This window comes from Plecotus auritus (assembly GCF_963455305.1).
Source record: "Plecotus auritus genome assembly, chromosome: 4".
Classification (NCBI taxonomy): Eukaryota; Metazoa; Chordata; class Mammalia; order Chiroptera; family Vespertilionidae; genus Plecotus; species Plecotus auritus.
In genome coordinates this window covers 31569811-31590326 of record NC_137775.1, presented here as the reverse complement: position 1 = coordinate 31590326, position 20516 = coordinate 31569811, and the positions used below count along the sequence as shown (strand labels likewise).

The window sequence follows — 20516 nt, the reverse complement described above, 5'->3', positions numbered from 1 at the left end:
AGCCTACTGGATGTAAGGATTTCAAATATAAAATTTTAAAAAACACTATATGACAATAACAGCCTCTACTTTCTCCTATTCCCCAAACCTCCACAGCAGAGCCTCATATTACAAAAAGCACCTGTTACCCAAATAATTATGATTTCTTAACATCCAGCTTTATTAACTGAACTCTGACCTTTCTACCACTTCATTGTTCCCTAAATCAGTGGTCGGCAAACTGTGGCTTGCGAGCCACATGCGGCTCGCGAGCCGCAGTTTGCCGCTCTGTTGACTAATGAGTTTGCTGACCGCTGGGATAGGGGCTTAATCACAAGGAACAACAGCCTGTAATTATTGGAATCGAGAGTCTAGGTCAGTGGTCAGCAAACTCATTAGTCAACAGAGTGGCAAACCGCGGCTCGCGAGCTGCATGTGGCTCGCGAGCCGCAGTTTGCCGACCACTGCCCTAAATGAAGAGGTACTTCTTAACATCTGTTCTTAATTTATTTTTAATCTGCATTTTCTCGTCCTATCTGAAGCTGAAATTATAATATAGGCTGACATTATATTCACATCATCACATGAAACATTCTAGACAATTGAAGTCCCTCTGAAATAGTTTTCCAGGCTCTGTTTGCATATAGATTTTCTGTTGGCTGCCTAAGACTATTATCTTCACTTAAGATGAAATGAATATTACCTTTCTTTGCTATCTTTTCAAAGAACTTTTATATTGTACAGAATAAACATATTTTTTCTCTCATTTTAACTAATTTAATTTTTTCTGAAGCATGACCTTTCTTACAGAATATATATGTAGAAAAAATACAAAGGCTAATGAAATTTAATTCAATGTAAATTTTCCTAAATATACTGACCCAGAGGCAATGTAAGAAAAACAGCAGTAATCAACTTCAATAAGAAGTAAAAAAAAAACAAAAAAAACCTATCTTTAAAATGTTAAGAAATTAATCAGCCCTAGCTGATTTGGCTCAGTGAATAGAGTGTCTGGCCTGTGGACTGAAGGGTCCCAGGTTCCATTCAGGTCAAGGGCACATGCCTGGGTTGGGGGCCTGATCCCCAGTAGGGGGCATGCAGGAGGCAGCTGACCAATGATTCTCTTTCATCACTGATGTTTCTATCTCTCTCTCTCTCCCTCTCCTTCCTCTCTGAAATCAATAAAAATACATTTTTTTAAATGTTAAGAAACTAATCAAGTTAAGACAATTACTTCTGGAGGAAGAGCTAATAACTGACAGTGTTGAAAACTTGAATTACAACATGATTTGAAAAACTATACATGTGATTAAAAATGCAAAACAAATCCCATGAAGATAAAGTGTACAATGAGGCTTTAGCTGTGTTGTGACTAACGGCTAACCATCTCTCAAAGCCGTTCTCCTCCTCCATCTCCACCCGAGCCACTCTGGTCCAAGCCCCTAACATCTCTAACCTCAATTATGTTCTCAACTCTTACCTGCTCCCTGCCTCCCTCCAACTCTCCTCCCTTCTAAAGGGATCTTTCATACTGCCAACCAAGTCATCTTTCTGAAGAACAGTATGGAGCCAGTCATTAACCCACTTCAAATCTCATAGTGACTCCCTCCACCTCTAGCCTACTTCAAAAGAGCTTTCAAAATCTGGCCCCAATCTCTCCCATCCTCTGCAAAGCCCCAGCCACACTCCAGCTACAGACTCAAAATGTACTGTTCTTCTGCAATGCCCTTCCTTTGCTGTCCACATGGCTGTCTCCTATGCATCCTTCACAGCATAGTTCCAATTCCCTCCTCTTAGGGCCCTCTCATTCCTACCAGGACAAGAATCTGCCCTTCCTTTTCCCATGTTCCCCTGGCCTGTGTGCACCAAGGATGTCTAGTTGTGCCTCTCTTCCCAAGCAGCCTGAGAGCACCTTAAGAACAGACACATGTCTTACTCACTGCTGAACCCATCATTGAGCAAAAAAAAAAAAAAAAAAAAAAAAAATCTGAACAACAACCATTATATAGAAGCACATCTGATTTTTTTTTAATCCTGAGGTTCACAGTAAACCTTTATAGCGCAGTTACTGTTTGTAGCAACTAATCTACCTACTGGCATCAGAAAGTCAAATCAGGAAAGCATATACCCACACACAAGCAAAAAGAGCCAAAAATAGAAATAAACAGTGAACAGGAGGCAGAGATGAATTCTGGCTCGGTGATCAGGTGGTAGAATGTTTTGCTGAAGTCTGAAGGATGGAGGTTTCAAATTTGGGGGGGGGGTGAGGGGAGAGTAGACACAGGGTGGGGAGGGGAAGTGGGGATGAAGAGAACAATCAATTGAGCACAGAAAACAAAGCAAGCCATCTTCGACAGGAGCTCAGTGAAGGAATACTTCAGTGCTGAATATTTTGGTATGATCAGGTTCAATGGACCACAGTAAGGAATGCACCAACAATGCCATTACTCTCCTGACCCACTTCCACAGTTTTACCTGGGCTCAGCACAAGCCAAGCTCTCCAAAATACAAGACCAAAGGGGAAAAAGCCCAATACCAAGATATCTACTAACTTTTGAAATTGTTTAAAGGGCAGTGTTTACAAGGAGAAATAACCTTCACTCTTTGACTAACACTCTCCTTGCGTCTCTGAAATGCAGACCATATTCTCTTTCATTCCGGGAGTCTTAAACCTGCCTCCTTTGTCCATAAATCAATGGCACTAAACATAGCTTATTAAAATTCCAGATGCCGGGAACGTACTCACATGACTGAGTCAGAAGCCCAAAGGGTGGTTGTGACATGCAGCCTGGGTTAGAAACTACACATGGAAAGAGCCCAAAGCCTGACTTTCAAAATAAAAGCATATGCATACATGTATGTAATTACTGAATTAATATTAACATGATTCACACACAGCCTGTGAGGAGCAAGAGAACCAACCAATTAGTATCAACCTCAAAATGCTATGCCCCACCCCATCCCCAAACAAACAGTCTCCTCGTGTAAAGATCATACCAAAATCTTAAAAAGAAACAGGAATGGGGGATTTGAAGATGGTGGCAAAGGTAAACGCCTGTACTCGCCGCCTCCCACAACCCCATCAAAATTAGAACTAAAATACACAACAACCATCATCCAAAACTGCTGGAAAGCTGGCTGAATGGAAGTCCTACAACTAGAGAAGTAAAGAAGAAAGCACACTGAGACTGGTAGGAGGTGCGGAGGCCCGGAATGGGCTGGTCTAGCACCCACGTGGGCCGCTTTGTTAATAGGGAGGGAGATCATCTCTGCAGAGGCCGCCTGAAGGAGCAAGGGGTCCCAGCCCCACACCAGATCCCCAGCCCAAGGTCCCAGAGCTGGGAAAAGAAGTTCCTATGGGCAGTAAGAATGACAGGCTATAAAACCAGTGTGAATTGGGGCTCAGTGACACAGAGGTTGTTCCTTTTAAAGGCTGGCACCATGAACTGAACTTACACCATCCCGCTTCCTCTAAGCTCCAGAACCAGGACGAGGCTCTGGGAATCACAGACACATACGAGGAGGAACTGGATTGTCTGACATTGGGGCAGGAACTTGGGGGTGGCTTTCTCCCAGACAGAGGTGCTCACAGGGGTCATAGTTCCTATGCTGGGACCTCCCCAGTGGCAGGGCTGACTGGCAGCCATTTCTATTTGCTCCACCCTGGTGATTCCCTAAGACCCTGCCTCATCCAATTTACAACCCCACCCAAGCTGTGTGCAGCAGCTTTTGCATATGAATGGCCTGTCCTTGCTCAGGCTAAAATATCTCAAACAAGCTTCAGCTGGATCAAGGAGCCCCAAACCTGTCAACAAAAGGCCCAATACCCAGCACCAGCACCAGCCTGCCTTGCTTCAGAGCTGGGCCTCATCTGGGCACTTTCAAACCTGAGAAAGAAATCTGAAGATCTCTCTGTAGCTCCTGCTGGGTGGCCCCGGGCAGTGGCTGACTTTGCACCTCCCGAGAGACCCAAGAGCCAGTGTACCCAGTGGTCAGTGACAGACCACACCAGATTACAGCTCTACACATCCATAAGTGACACACTCAAGGGGCAGACTCAGTGAGCACCAAAGCCCCACTGAAGCAAGTCCTGCTCCATAAGGCTGTCTCCTGCACAGCAGCTCTCCCACTGTAGTCATAGTTGGTCCTCACAGCCAATGGGCCTGGAGGTCTATTCCTCCCAGTGACACCAACAGCAATCAAGTCTCAACTACAATAAGACTGTGCTCGTGGCCTACAAAGGGGTGCACCCAGAGCTCACAGTTCAGGTGACTGGGGAGGCTGAGCCACTGGGCCCTATGGGACACCTACTACACAAGGACATTCTACCAACCCAAGGAGACATAACAGCTCTACCCAATACATAGAAACAAACACAGGGAAGCTGCCAAAATGTGGAGGCAAAGAAACATGTCACAAATGAAAAAAATAGAAGAAAGCAAACTACTGGATATAGAGTTCAAAACCACGGTTATAAGGTTACTCAAGAATCTTCCAGAAAGCTCCAAAAAGAAGAAAAAAAAATGGAAAAGGACAAGTCAGAAATTAAGCATACAGTGACTGAAATAAAGAATAATAACAGGGATTCAACAGTAGAGGATTCTAAGAATCAAATCAACAATTTGAAATATAAGGAAGCAAAAAACACCCAACAAGAAGAGCAAAAAGAAAAAATAATCCAAAAATATGAAGATAGTGTGAGCACCAATCAGCACTGATTTTTACAGCCCATAGTTCTTACTGCCCATAGGGACTTCTTTTCCCAGATCTGGGACCCTGGGTTGGGGGTCAGGTGTGGGGCTGGGACTCCTTGTTCCTCCTGTGGGACAACTTCAAGCATACCAACATTCACATTATGGGGGTGCCAGAAGAAGAGAGAGAGCAAGATATTGAAAACCTATTTGAAGAAATAATTACAGAAAACTTCCCCTACCTGGTGAAAGAAATAGACTTACAAATCCAGGAAGCACAGAGCGTTCCAAACAAGAGGAACCCAAAGAGGACCACACCAACACACATCATAATTAAAATGCCAAGGGCTGCCCTGGTCTGGTAGCTCATCTGATTAGAGCATCATCCCAATACACCAAGGTTGTGGGTTGGATCTCTCTCTCTCTCTCTCTCTCTCTCTCTCTCTCTCTCTCTCTCTCTCTCTCTTAAATCAGTAAAATAAATAAATAAATAAATAAATAAATAAATAAATAAATAAATAAAATGCCAAGGGCAAAAGACAAAGAGAGAATCGTAACAGCAGCAAGAGAAAAGCAGGTAGTTTACCTACCAGGGAATGACCATGTGACTGTCAGCTGGTTTCTCAACAGAAACTATGCAGGCCAGGTGGGAGTGGCAAGAAATATTTAAAGTGATGAATTGCAAGGACCTACAAACAAGATTACTCTACCCAGCAAAGCTATCATTTAGAATGAAGGTCAGATAAAGAGCTTCACAGACTATAAAAAGCTAAAGGAGTCCATCACCACCAAACCAGTATTATATGAAATGTTGAAGGGTATTCTTTAAGAAGGGGAAGAAGAAGAAAAAGAAAAAGATCAAAAATATGAACAACAAAATGGCAACAAATACATTCCTAACAACAACTGAATCTAAAAATCAAAATAAATGAATAAGAAATCTAATGAACAGAATAAACTGGTGAATAAAATAGAATCAGAGGCATGGAAATGGAGAAGACTGACGATTCTCAGACAGAAGGGGGTTGGGGGTGGGAAGACATTAAACAAAGATCTTATATGCATATATGCATTACCTATGGACACAGACAATAGGGTGGCGAAGGCATGGGGCAGGGCGGGGAACCAGCTGGAGGGGGACATGGGGGTGGGGGGAGAGGGATACCTGTAATAATCTCAACAATAAAGGTTTTTTAAAAAAGAAAAAGGAATGGAAGAAATTTGCAAGTATTAACAACATGGAATTAGAAAAGATCTAAACAGATAATACATTTTCAATTACAGCACCGTGTTTATTGCACAGTTGCACCACTTTAGAGACACAAAGTGATATTTTCTAATGGATTCCCCTGCTACATCAGAAATGTGATTACGTGTTCTCTTCTTCCCTTTCACAACAATTTGCTTCATAATTAAATGTAAGAGTTATTGAACTAGACAGAAATCATAACAACTAACCCACCACCCACTCACCAAGAAAAGTTCACTTGAAAATATTCACCTATGAGATGTTATTCTCACTTTTTACACTTTGAGCTCGATGGCTATGATGGACAGAATTGATTTTTCTTAAAGAAACTGAATTCTCTAAACTGATGTGAGGTTTTACCACCCCCAAATTTAAGCATAGCTGCCAAGTGAGCACGTACAAATCATCCCCCCATCCCCTAGACCAGGACCACAGGCTTCTGACAGAGAGCCCCACCAGCTGCAATCAACCTTGGTATTTGGCTGTGCAAAAGGTGCGTGCAAGCCTCCGGCAGCTGGAGTGTGCACATCCAGGGGCAGAAGAAGCAAAAGTGAAAAGGCTGGGTCTGAACTAGATTTCTCAGCTCACAAACCAGCATTTTGAGAGTAAATACATGTGTATTTAAAAACCCACACCAACTCACATTCTAAATACCGAATTGAGTGTGTTTATTATTATACAGTTATGGTATAAAAAAATAATAATATAGCAAACACCTCTGCCTCCACACATAGCTTCGGCAGGGGATGAGGGGGGTCGTCTAGTCAATACATCTGAAACCACCTGAGTATCCTTTCACGATTAAATTTTAACTAATATTTACAACTGCTTCAATGACCTTACATGTTCCCTGAAAACCATCATATCAGCATGTAGTTCAAATGTCTGGCCTCAACGAAGATTCAATAAAATTGAGTTTTCCATTCTGTCTATATAATTAATGTACTTTCACTGCGTAGAACATTCTCAGCAATTCACATTTATTTTCTGATCATGTATGGATCACCTACCAACCTTTCACAACCATAGTCACAAGTCAGGGGAATCACGTCTACATAGAAAACTTTTCTGTAATTGCACTATTTCAGCACAATGAGGAAACAACACGGAGAAGATGTTACAGGCGTTGCGAGAATAGCTGCTCAACTCTGTCAGAGTTGAATTTCCATCAGGGTTACTTGTCCCTCACCACAAATCCCCAGGGCTCATGGAAAAAACCAAACCTGTTCAAAGACCTTCCTTCAGAGCACAGGTATTCCAGCCATGCAAAGCTTAAAAAAAAAAAAAAAAAAAAACAACTAATTTTTACAGTCCCTTAAGCTCTTTAGAAAAATCCCCACAATGATTTTTTTTTAAATGAAAGAGAAAGAAGCAGACCAGTGACTCCCTAAATACAACTTAACCACTGTCCTTCATAAAGAAAGGCTTCTCAAAGATAAACAAACACGATAATCTTCCTCCTAATTTTCATAAAACTGAATCTTGCTAAGCAAGCTTACTTTATCGCAAATATAGCATCTTTTTAGAAGGCTTGCAGTAAATGTGACCAGGTATAATATTCCATCTTAAATAATTCACTTTCTTTTTATTTCCCTGGCCTCTCTTTTCCCCCTTCTCCCTCCCCCCACCTCTTACCAACTCTTTCAACCCACAGATACCCATCTGGGCATCAGACCAGGACTTAAACTGTGCCAAATCGCAGTGCATCTGAAATCCTCTACCTTTTTTCACCAGCCAGTGAAAAGCCTTGAGCAGCAGTCGGAAGAAAAGAGAAGGGAGAATTCACGTCAGAAACAGATGATCAGTTTCTCTACCTTCCACCCAGAGGACTGCCTGTCCTCTGGTCTTTTCCCCTTTGCTAACTCTGGACAGAGAATGACAAAGACCAGAGCCAGGGAAGGCCAGGGCAGGTCTGAGAGCAGCAGGTCGTGTCTCCTACAATTCGGCCCTCCCCTGGCAGCACTACGGTGACAACTGGGGACACAGGAAGGCTCTCCCGCACAGCCTGGAGTCCCGACCTTGGTCACCATAAAGGAAGAGGCAGAGGCATCTATAAATCCAACTCATACTGTGACAACTTTGTAAGCAATAGATTTAGGCTCCCGATGAAGAAGAATTCCACAAGCAACAAAATAAACGACCTTGTAAATTAGAAGACTCAGCACTATGTGGAGGTCAAATGCAGGGTTTCTGGAGTCAGATCTCCTGAGCTCTAATCCCAGATCTGGCACTTTCTAGCTTTATAAGCCTTTTTTCATTGAATAAACATTCATTGCTCACCTACTATGAGCTAGCAGTTTGGTCTCTGCACCTTTGGAATTAAATTCTAGTGGGAAGTACATTAATAAATACACAAAACAAGAAGAGTGCCAGATAGAGATAAGAACATAGAGAGAATTTAAATATACTGATGCAGTCAAGAGTGACCAGGAGAACTACTTTCTTTTTTTCTTTTTAATCCTCACCAGAGGACTTGCTTTAGGAAGAGAGAGAGAGAGAGAGAGAGAGAGAGAGAGAGAGAGAGAGAGAGAGAGGCATCAATGTGAGAGAGAAATATGGATCGATTGCCTTCCTCTTCCTCAAACCCTCAACCTAAGTATGTGCCCTGACCGGGAATCTAACCAGCAGCCATTCAATGCACAGAGCGACATTCAACCAACTGAGCCACTCTAGCTGGGAAGGGAGACCTACTTTCTAAAGATCTATCTAGGAAGATCTCTCAAACATTGCATTTACGTCTAAATCTAGATGCTATCAAGGAGCCCATCAGACAAAGACAGGTGTAAAAGGGATGTGCAAAGGCCCTGAGATCGGCACAACTGGGCCTTTGGAGAACTAGAAGGAAGGCCAGTGTGATCAATTACTTCTGTGTGGCTCACATTTATCATCTGTAAAACAGTAGTTGTGAGGATGAAACTCTTGACACAACACCTGCACCAAGTCTGTGTTCAATAAACGTAAATTGCTAGAACAGGGGTGGGCAAACTTTTTGACTCGAGGGCCACAATGGGTTCTTAAACTGGACCGGAGGGCCGGAACAAAAGCATGGATGGAGTCTTTGTGTGAACTAATATAAATTCAAAGTAAACATCATTACATAAAAGGGTACGGTCTTTTTTATTTTATTTAAATAGTTTTATTCATTTCAAACATTTTAACAAGAAGAATGTAAACACTAATTATTATAATTTGAAACTTCAAAAAATGGAGGAATCATAGCACAATAACATACCTTATATTGAAGACGGCAAAGGCAAAATAAAATTGCCTAACAAAGGAAAGGTACAAAAGCCTTTCAAATTAAACTTAAATATAATAAAATAATTTAAAACTAAAACAAACAGAAAAGAACAAAATGTGTAAACAGTAAATTAAACATTTTCTTTAGTGCAACTTCCAAATTATGCCCGGGACATAGATGTAGATGGCAATGTAGACTGGGTTGAAAGGTTTTTGGTCTTTAAAACATCAACTTCAGTGGGAACAGTGTTGTTGGTCTCCTTTTTTAGCTAATGCATCAAAGTCTGGAGTTAGTTTTGTTGTGGCTATTCTCAGGGTAGATCTGAGGTGTTCGTCAGTTAAGCTGGATCTGAGAGGGGCTTTGTTGATGTTCATGACGCTAAATGTCTGCTCATAAACATAGGTTGACCCAAACAGCACCAGTATCTTCTGTGCCTCCTCCGGATGTTTGGAAAAGTAGCTTCATTAAGTGAAGCATAAAAGTCTCTTAGTTCAAGAGAGCTGAATTTCTCCTTTAGGACAAAGTCAGACTGAAGATCGATGAGTTCCAGTTGCACCTCTTCTGGTGCTGTTTCAGGGTTTTGTGACAAAGGACAGGCCACCAGTTGAAGTGACTAAAAGCTGAAAGTCTTTGTTGTTTTATTAACAAGTCATTGTGATGTACAGAATGTGGGAACAGGAAAAAATTGTGTTTGAGTAGAGCTCTTAATCTTACCTCAGAAAGGCTCTGATACTGTGCTCTCCAGGGGCGTGTCTCCCTACATCACCACGATAACGTGTCTACGCATTCCCAGGGTGATGTCGGGAAACGCGTCTGCGGGCATTACAAGGAGCCTCTGGAAGACTGAGAGGTTGTTCCTTCTACTGAATGGGCGGATATAAATCCGAGAAGAAGGAGCTGCGGACGTGTTTTGTTAACACTGCTGCTGGTGAAGGAGTGGAGGGGAGAGCAAGAGAACCCTCCGCTCTTTCGGCTCCGCGGGCCGAATCCGGCCCGCGGGCCGTAGTTTGCCCACGGCTGTGCTAGAATCATCATCCTCATCATCATCACCAATGAAATACCATCATTGGAGGTGTGCAAGCAGAGGCTGGGTAACCACTTTGCAGGCATGGCCGAGTTAGATGGCCTCTAAAATTCTCTCAGCAATTAGATCCTCAGCAATTAGATCCCAAAAGGTGGAAGAAGAAAGGGTAAAATTGTTATACGCAGGCTTCCTACCCAAGGTACTTAAAGAACTAATTGAATCATGCAACAATGTGGCGCTTACCTGACTAACTCGTTCAACAAATGGCTCCTTCCCATCTGAGCTTCTATGATTTGAATCCCCAGATTGTCAAAATCCCCACAGATAGCCAGCTGACACACTGTCTTTAGCCCTGACAGCTACTCTGATTAGGAGGCTCTTAGTTAAAACTTAACCACAACAGAACTGAGAACAACAGAAAAGGATGCCTTGTTCTATATTACCAGCTTTAACATGTGTTAGCTATTGATAGGATGAAGTAACAATGAGCATATTCTTTGACTTGACATGCATCCCAAACCATTGTATTATTTCATGTTTAAAATGTTCCAAACAGAAATGTACACATCACAGACTCCATTGGCTATATGTTTCCATTAAAAACAAACAAACAACTCTATATCTTGGCCTACTCTCTCACAATATTTACTAACTTGGTAAGCTCTCTGAAGCCCACTAATCCAGGCTGTCAAAGATGCAGTTACTGATGACAAACGACGTACGTGTGTTTAAGTTAGGAAAAGACAAGTCTCCGTTTACCACCCCAAGCTCTTAATAATTAAAGGTCATATTATTTCAAGTTCTTTTCTAATGTTCATTCAAATCCAAGGTAAATGTGGTACAACCATAAAGAAGTGTGTGTGTGTGTGTGTGTAATATATATATTAGAGGCCCGGTGCATGAATTCGTGCATGGGTGGGGTCCAGCCAGCCTGGCCAGGGGGAGGGGACATGGGCAGTCAGCCAGCCTGCCTGCTGGTCGAACTCCTGGTCGAGGAAACAATTTGCATATTAGCCTTTTATTATATAGGATATACACTGAGTGGCCAGATTATTATGCATTCAGAGATCATAATAATCTGGCCACTCAGTGTATATCCCCCATATAGTGTTAATGGGCTAATTGGTATACACATTTTCATCATCTACCCTTGATAACTTCATATGTTTGTTTAGAAGGTGGAAATAACGTAAAAAATTTAAAACCTCATACACCTCATAAAGCCAAATAATAATGAATGAGGGCAATATAAATAATCCCAACAACTGAACGTAAAATGCACAAATATTTTTGTTATACCAGGCTTTTAGCTTTCCATACTAAAGTATTTGGGAAGGAGTGAGAAAGGAAGAATCTTGATAAACCAAGAGATTCAATTAATCAATTTACTCTCAACTTTAGTTTTTCCCACCCTAATCTTTTCTCCCTCCCCCATATCCAATCTCCAAAAGGAAGAAATCTAGAGAAGCAGATTAGATTCAAAATTCTTCCATCGGAAAACATCCCTTTAAAACAATGAGAAAGCAATAACTTAAGCATAGAACATGTCCAAGAAGAATCTTTTTTTAAAAATGCATTATATGTGGATGATTCCTTTGAATTAATCTGAACTAAAAATACCTATTCAATATGTACATTTTGGTATACCAAAAGACATTACTACTGTATACTAATATATACCTTAAAAGAATCAAAACTGTGCCTTCCAAAAAGCAGAATTGGGACTAATAGGCCCATTCAAATCCAAATCTATCTACTGGCTCTTGCAACATAATACAGCCAAAAGAATGTGATTCATATCTCAGCTATGCAACAGCTAACTTTTCAATGTGTTTTGAAGTAGGTGCCACCAAGCAAAAAAAATGTAACAGTCAGAGCCTTGGCATTGAAACACTCTAAGCAATTTGAGAGTCTTTAAAAATAAGAACTATTAAGTAATACAGGCTCATTGAAGAACTTTAGAAATTACATACGAGCAAAAAGAGAAAAATAATAATCCCAAAATGCCAAGGTTAATACTATTAACACTGTAGTGTACAATCTGCTAAATTGTTTTAAAAAATAATTTTCACATAACTGAATTCATATTTTTACTTGACAATGTCAAGAACACATTTCTATGCTTATATATATACATATCAATAACGTATTATGAATGTAATTGCTTTATGAATATACCTAATATAATTAACTCCACTGAGATTCTCTACAATCAGTTCAGAGGCCCTACACAAAATGAACAGAGTAGGCTGACCACTATTTCCTAAAATTATTTGTCCATGGCATCCTTTTTTAATTAGAACTTACGCTCTTTTCAAAATACTTTGGGAAATTATGACTTAACCAGTCCTCAATACTGTATTTTTATGGTGTTTCCAATTTTTTCCTATTATAAAAATGTTGTGATCAACTTCTTGCTTGTGCATTTCTGTGTATTTTAGGAAATAATTCTAAAAATAGTCAATGGGCTAATTGGTATACACATGTTAAAAACATGTGATAATCTCTGCCCAACTGTCCCCCAACAGTGTATGAGAATTGTAAGTCTTTCTAAATAATACTTTTTAATTTAAAAAAACAGTTTGGAAGCTATGTGCACTCATCATATATACTTAGCATTTCGAAACTTATTCAATTACTTTTTATGGGCATGGTTAAAGCACATAGTTATAAATATCAAAGGTCTTACTGTAATAGAGGTTGACTCAGACAACTATTTAAGAATATATCTCCTCACAATTTATAGAGCATGACCATCATGGATATGTTAAATTGTCTCACTTTCACATTCCTCTGTGTTACATTTACATAGACTGGACACACATTCTATACTCTTAAGAAAATATTAATAATCCCTTATATCTACATAATATTTTACATTACTAAAATATTTAAAACAAAAAGAATTTTAGAGGAAAAGGCATCCTCAGATGTTTAAAACAGGATAGTAAGCTGTAATGTACCTAAAGATCCTTCGAGCTCCACAGCAGTCGCTACAAATTTAGAGGCAAGATTGTTATAATCAAAATCTTTACCAATCAACCAATACCAGTACCACAGAAAGAAATGTGTGTCTTAAGTATGTATGTCTATTAAGTTAGAGCTGATTTTCAATGCATATTTCTGCAGTTTCATGTACTGAGAAATAAGCTCCTAATATAATATAAACATGATACACAGAGCAAAACAGGCTGTATATTCCTTTTTTTATCTTAAAGTGACACTAGTTGTAATTTTATGCCTGAGAGTAACTCTCAAGGTTACTTAAGTATAGTGTTCACACCCAGAGCAGAGTTCTGTGTAATTTTCAAAGCTCAAACAAGCCCAGTCTACTCAAAAATATCTCCCCTTAGAGCCTGTCTCAAAATCATATTTGAAGCTTTTTTAAAATAAATAATTTATTATTCAGTAGGTATGGAGAGGAGCCAGTACATATGCATTAAAAAAAAAAAATCTCCCCAGTTGATTCATTTGAACAGTGAGAGAGAAAAGCACTTGGTTACATTAAAAGACTGGAGGGGAGAGCGGTATCTTAGGTCCCCAATTTAAATGTTCAGATGAAAACCATTAATCTGTCTTAGTCTTGTTTATTAGGTTACCTAGGTGAAAACTGTACCTTGAGAAGGTTCATAAGAAGTTTCAAAGACGGAAACAGAGTTAAGAAACCTGTAGGCCTAGCCGTGGCCACCAAAAGGAATCGGGGTAAGGACATATGTGACTGAAGCAAAACTACAGAAGATCCATCCTGCCAGAAACAACGGTACTTCCTACTTTAAGCATATAATCCTTTCAACTTCATAAAATAGGCTGAAAAGGGAAAACATGCTCAGCTATATTTTCTGTGTTGAAAGGGGTGAGTCTGGTAAATGAACAGCATTCCACTGCTGGTGGCAGTGTAACTAAACAATGCCAGTCAGCACAGGATGAGATCAAACTGGGTTGAGAAATTCAGATAGGACAGTCAGAGACACTATGTTACCTTTTATAATATAATACTCCTTTGTCGGAATTATATTTCTCAAAAGAAATTTGTTTCACAAGAACAGTGCAACAAAAGCCAAAAAAAAAACAACACTTTTTTTAAAAAAAAAAAACAACCTATGTCTTTTAAGTAGTTTATGCATATAAACCTGGCATTTTCTTAGGCTCCCATTACTTACCAGATCGGGACTTAATGATGTCACTGAACTCATTCTGCCCATCATCAGGCCTGGCCTCATGTTCTCCATACTTGGCCATCTTCGCTGAGTTTCAGTAAAATCCAAACACTTTACTAAATTCTTTTTTTTTTTTTTAAGGCATCAATACCTAAAGAGAAAAGGGAAAGTATGGACTTGAAAAAATAGATATATACACATTTAATACATATAGTCATATACAGTTATATATCGTCACCATTTATTCAGGAAATATTTATTCAGTGCCTGCTATGTATAAGGCACTGATCTGGGAATGGGGATATGGCTATCAAAAAGAGACACAGCCTCTGCCATCATGAAGTTTATAGAGACTAAGCGGTTAATTACATAATTAATTATTCTGATATGTACAAACATACAAAGGAAATGCACAGAGTAACATCATCACAGAGCAGGGCAATCTAACCTGCCCTGGGCAATTAGAGAAGGCTTCCTTGAAGAAGTGACATTTGAGCCAAGTTTTCAAAAGATGAGAAGAATTTAATTAGGTAATCCTTGATTGAATTCAGAATTTTTCAAAATACACATTTTGGGATAATGTGGAAAAATCTGAATTCAGGCGATATATTAGACAGTATTATTGTATCAGTGTTAAACTTCTTTAATATTGGTTAATGGCTGTGCCCTTATGTAAGGAAATGTCTGACTGTAGAAGACACATGATGAAATAGTTAGCAATGAAGTATGATAATATCATCAACTTAAGTTCAAGAAGGACAGCATATATTTGTCTGTGTATGTCTATCTATATGTCTATGTATAAATGTACAAAAACATACACATGCATACACAGAGAGAGAGAGACATATGAAATATTGGAAAATGATAAGTGGGGAATGTAGTTAAAGAATACATGGGTGTTTAGTCTTATATTTTTTTTTTAGTGTAATATTACAGACAGAAAATGATTGTGGCCTAAACCAGGGCAGATGGAAAGAAACGGGTGGATATGTGGGATGTTTAAATACTAAGTAAAGGAGGTGCACAGGATTTGAGAACTGGTTGGATATGAGAGGCCCAGGATACTAAGGGACAAAACGACTGCCCCATTTGGCTTGCGCAATTGAGTAGAGGGCGAGTCATTCACTGAGTGGGGGAGTTCTGGAGGATAAGCCTCTGCAGGAAGAAATAACGAAAGTAGTTTGGATTTGCTGAGTTTGAGGTGCCTCTGAAATATATACGTGGAAATAACAAAAAGCAGTTGGGTATACAGGTTTGATCTCAGGTCTAGTTTGAATTAGATATAAATCTGAATAGTTATATGTTATGTCATTTTAGAAGGTACATCATATTAATTCTGCTGGGTACAGATATCACTCAACAAAATAATTTTAATCTTTAGTAATTAATTAGTCATGAGCTTCTTTAGAATTTAAAGAACTAAAGATTCTGTCTTACAATGCCACCTTTTCTTTAAGAATATCAGACTACTGCATTGCCCTAATACCTTCTGGAACACATTGCCCACAAAAACCCAGACAGATTCAGAACTCAACTGGCTCTATCCTAAGAGTCCCTTAAGCAGACCCCAAATGCAAATTAAATAAATTAATCATTTCATTAGGAATATAATAGACAACACATCCAAATATTAACCTGTGAAAAATGGATGATAATTCACATACTAGTATTACAACATATATCAGAAACAGAGTTTACTGCTAGCTAGGATTAGACACCTCAATTCTTTAACTCAAGGATGCATCATATAGTGTTGTTATTTTATAATATATTTCATTTTGTATATTTATGTACTATTATTTTATATATTACTAGAGGCCCTGTGCACGAATTCATGCACGGGTGGGGTCCCTCGGCCTGGGCGGCGATTGGCCTATCAGGGCCATCTCACACAGTCCCAATAAGGGCCCATCGGGGCCAGCCAGGGGGAAGGACCACAGGAGGTTGGCTGTGGGAGAGCACTAACCACCAGGGGGCAGCTCCTGAGTTGAGTGTTCTGCCCCCTGGTGGTCAGTGCGCATCACAGCGACCAGTCAACTGGTCATTCTATCAGTCATAAGGGTCGCTTAGGCTTTTATATATATAGAAGATTTTTATGATATGTAATATTCAAGGAAACATGTTATTTCATAATAATATAAATATGTAATATGTAATAATTGTTATAGTTTTATCCTTATCAGTCAGAAAAAGGGTGTGTTATAATAATAAAGAGATCAAAATTACCTTAGAAAAAAGTTTTGTGTTAAAGAGTTGAAGCAGATGAAAACTGTGGTAGATTCCTAAAGTTGTAGGAACAATTTACTCTCCAGTAGGGAGGAAAATGTGGATTGTGGATCATCAGTCTCCCAAAATTTATGAGTATAAAAAAGTTTTACATTTTTTTATATTGCTCTACTACTGTTGAGACTTTAGGTATTATTATGTGGTTACATTTCCTTTTGGGGGTACATGCCTGTAAAGATTTGCTGAATTCTTAACTGTATTTTATTATATTCAAAAACCAAAAACTTTGTTCAGAAGAATGCATATAAAATTTTATTACAGAAAATCAAGTTTGCCCAGCAAAATTCTCTTAACCGGAAAGTAACTATTCCCTTTGAGAAATATTTCTAATGCTCTCCATAACTGGTCTTAGCCAAAGGTCTTCACTTCAAAGCTTCCCAAAGACCTATCCTACTCCATAAAAAAAGTGAACTGTTTACAAAGGACTTTAATTCTTTTTCACATTAATATTTGCTCATTGTAACATTTTATTTTGCCACTCTCCTTAAGATTATTTCTCAAATTTTCCCTGCTTGATCATCAAAATCCCTTACATACTACAAAGATACAGAAGAAAGGGGGATCGATCAGAGGACAAGGGAAGAATGGGAAGAAGGAAGAAACAGGTCTAGCCACCACCTTCCACTGGTTGCTATGAATGGCAGGGGACTCCAGGTTGAGTAACATGGCAGAAAAGATACCTCCTTCTAAACCGATAAATGCTGCAGTGGTTTATAATTGGTGGTCAAGAGACAGAATGAAAGTTTCATCACTAACAATGTGCCTTAAGGTGGCCCTCCATTTTCACATCTATGACAAGGAGGGAAGGCCATCTTCCATACACAGCTAGTTGAGAAATAGAAGAAATGAATGGGATATTGCTTTAGAAGTTTTAAGCCTTTCCATTCATTGTTACCATTTACCGTTATTTATATGTAATTTATTGTTACCATTGCTCTATGTTTCTGTGCCCTGATAAGGATGTTCGCAAAGGTTAGCCAGATCTTCTCGCTGAAACCAATACACTCAACTCAAGGTTCACCAACATTTTCCTGGGAACATGTCTGGCTGTCCTATGGACCTGAAACCATGAGTGTATGTCAATAAACCAACCTGGGGTGAAAGGATAGGGGATGGCCTTCAGGGGAAGGTTTTAATTTCAAAATAATATGGGAATTACACAATGTAAGGATACAAATATGTTCAACAGTGTACAATTTTGATGGAAATATGATGCTGATCCTTGGGCAAAAAGTATTCATTCATTTACACTGGGGACCAAAACCCTAGCTAGAGTTACTGCGAAGGGAAGCCCCGGGGGAGGAGTTTGACACTCGGCTTGATACATAGTAAAAGACACCACCCAGCGCCCAGAACTGCCATTCACTCTCGGAAGAGCTACAAGGGAAGGTGAATACTACAGTGATTAATACTGTTTACAGGGCAATAAATTGTATGTAAACACCCAAAGGAAAGTTAAAGAGCTGTCTCATCGGGCCCATAAATAAGGGGAATGACTGCATAAACCTGGAACTCTGGAGGCTGAAGCCCCCACGAGCTTCGCATTCCTCCAGCTCCGCCTGGCCCGAAGCACTATCGGCCCGCCGACGGCGTCCCCCACGCCCACCAGCAACCAGCCGGACGGGCCACCCGACTTCCTGAGGCCCGAGCAACTTACTAAGCTGTGCATGCGGCTGCTGTCGCCAGTCCAAGAGGCGGGAGCTCCAGTCAGGTCCCGAGGACCTGGGACTCCCTCAAACTCGTGCCCTCGGGGCCGCAGCTACCGTTCCACCGACACCCCCGAGAGCCGCATGGGAAACTGACCCGCGAGGCCCTGGTGACCCAGGCGACCAGATGGCTGGGAAAGAGGAGGCTCAGCCCGGGACGTCCCAGAAAGGGGAGCCCTTAGAGCCAGGTTGGACCCCGGGCTCTCGTTCAGTGCAAAACAAATTACGGGTCCGCGGGCTCTAGGAGGTCGGGCACGTTTTCTCTCTCCCTAGAACAAGTCCCTTTCCGGGTCTTGGGGGTGGTGGTGGGGGACTCTCTTTTCACAGCGTGCCTTCTAAAAGTTGCACAGCCTAAAATCGGTGCTTTGTGGGGGTGGGGGGTGTAAGTGGCCTTGGACAACCAGGGCCTCGGATCCGGGGCCAAAGGTAGGGCATGAATGACCTTACCAGCTGCAGAAAGGGATGCCAAGAGTCGGGACCACGCACCGCCCCCTCTCCGGAGCCCCACCCTCGCGAGCAGCGACGGCCCGGAGGTCCAACACGTTTCCTGTCAGGCAGTCGGCTGGGAACGGCTCCCCAGCCCGCCGACCACGCCACCCTCTCCTAGCGGACACCTCCGGCCCCGCCTTCCCTGGCTGGGGCGTGTGTGACAGGCCACGTCCCCTCCTGGAGATCACTGGCCCTGCGCCCCTGAGCGCGCGATGCACGGATGCGGGACTCTCACCCCGGCAGGGGAGGCTGGGGGGAGGGGGGGCGGGCAGCGGCAGCCCGGAACCTGTCGGGGGAGTGAGGATCTTTCCCTACTAAACGGATCTCCTCCTTGCTCCAAGTTTCGGTCATTCTCTGCTCCGCCACGGGGTAACAGAACTCAGGTCCCCAGGAAAGTGTACGCAAAAGTTGGTTACATCTCAGCCTCGGGGTGGAGAAGGAGCTCGGGACGCGGATCCTGGGCGCAGGAGCCTCAGGGAAACCCGTCCTCCCCGCAGCACACGCCCCGTTTCCCCGGGGCTTGGGTCACATTACCCGGCGCGGCGCTTCAATAATGCATGCACTTACCTGCTCCCGTGACCCACGCGCCCGCCTCGCCTGCCAGCCGCCGCCGCGTCCCCAGCGGGCCAAGGGCTCGTTTGGATGTGTTTCGAGTCGTAGTATTCGCGGGGGGGTTGGGGGGAGTGCAAGCGTGAGTTCTGTGGTGCAACTTAAAAAAAAAGAAAAGAAAAGAAAAAGAAATGTAGAGACCTAAACGAGGTCCGAAAGGGAAAAAGAATTTTGACACCCGATTGAAACTGCCCCTGGCTTGTGCAATCTTCCTGCCTAGTAGTTCCGCCAAAAACAAAACAGTCCTAGTGCAAACCTGGAACGGGCGCGGAGGCACCAAGTTTGCCAAACACCAGAGAGTTTTCCGTCTGCAGAAATGACCCCAAAGCAGGGGGGCGCCGCTCCCGGTGATTCCCCAATCGGCTTGGGGAGCCCCAGGCTCCTCCTCGCCCGCGGCGGGAGAAAGCCCGCGGCAGGCTGCGGCCGCCCGCGCTCCGCCGCCGAGTCCAGGCGACTCCCCAACTTCGGGCGAGCGGCTCGCTCCTCCCGCTCCTCCTCCTCCCGCTCCCCGCCGCAGGCCTGCCCCTTTGTTGGAGCGGAGCGCTGGAGGCTGAGGAGGAAGGGTGGGGCGCAGGATCGCTCCGTGGCGCCCCCCTGGGAACCGGCTCGCAGCCGGGCACCCCGGGGCGCGGTCTCCCTAGGAGGAGGAGGAGGCCGAGCAGGTCCAGTTCGCCGGTCGCCGCCGCTCCAGCTCCCCGTCTCCTCCCGCGCCCCGCCGCCACCAGCCCAGCAACTTTGTTTCGGGAGATCAGCCCCTCTCGCCTCCCAGTTCGGCCCTGGCCCCAGCCCGGCCCAAGCGGCCACCGCCGGCTGGGCCCCGGGGAACGTGGCGCCCGGAGTCACCTGACCGCGTGCCCGGTCGTTCAGCGCCCGCCCCGCGCGCCCTCCCGGCCGGTGGCGGCCGGCCCTGCGCTCAGCTGGCCTGGGCTGCGCGCCCCCGCGGCTCCCGAAGTCAGGAGCCAGCCTCACACACACACAATCCCCTATATTCACATTATCTGAAAATGTGAGGCACGCCCCCTCCTCAGCCAGACTGGGTAGTTCTGGTGATACTTTTCTCCTTTAGAGAGAAATTTCCATTT

General features: G+C 42.6%; 1 protein-coding gene across 2 annotated transcripts in view; it reads right to left on the bottom strand.

Moving 5' to 3' along the window:
• The window catches only part of UTRN (utrophin), a 479531-nt gene extending 459244 nt beyond the window's left edge, over positions 1–20287 (bottom strand). The window contains exons 1-3 of one of the 2 annotated variants that reach the window (XM_080663479.1): positions 19691–20287; positions 19393–19534; positions 14345–14492 (exon numbers count right to left, since the gene is read on the bottom strand). In XM_080663479.1, coding sequence (XP_080519605.1) covers positions 14345–14423 — 79 coding nt within the window. In that variant the 5' untranslated portion in view covers positions 14424–14492; positions 19393–19534; positions 19691–20287. Of the gene's footprint in view, positions 1–14344; positions 14493–19392; positions 19640–19690 lie in introns of those variants that run through there. The other variant, XM_080663480.1, reaches the window with a different exon arrangement.
• Between the last annotated feature and the right edge of the window lie 229 nt (positions 20288–20516).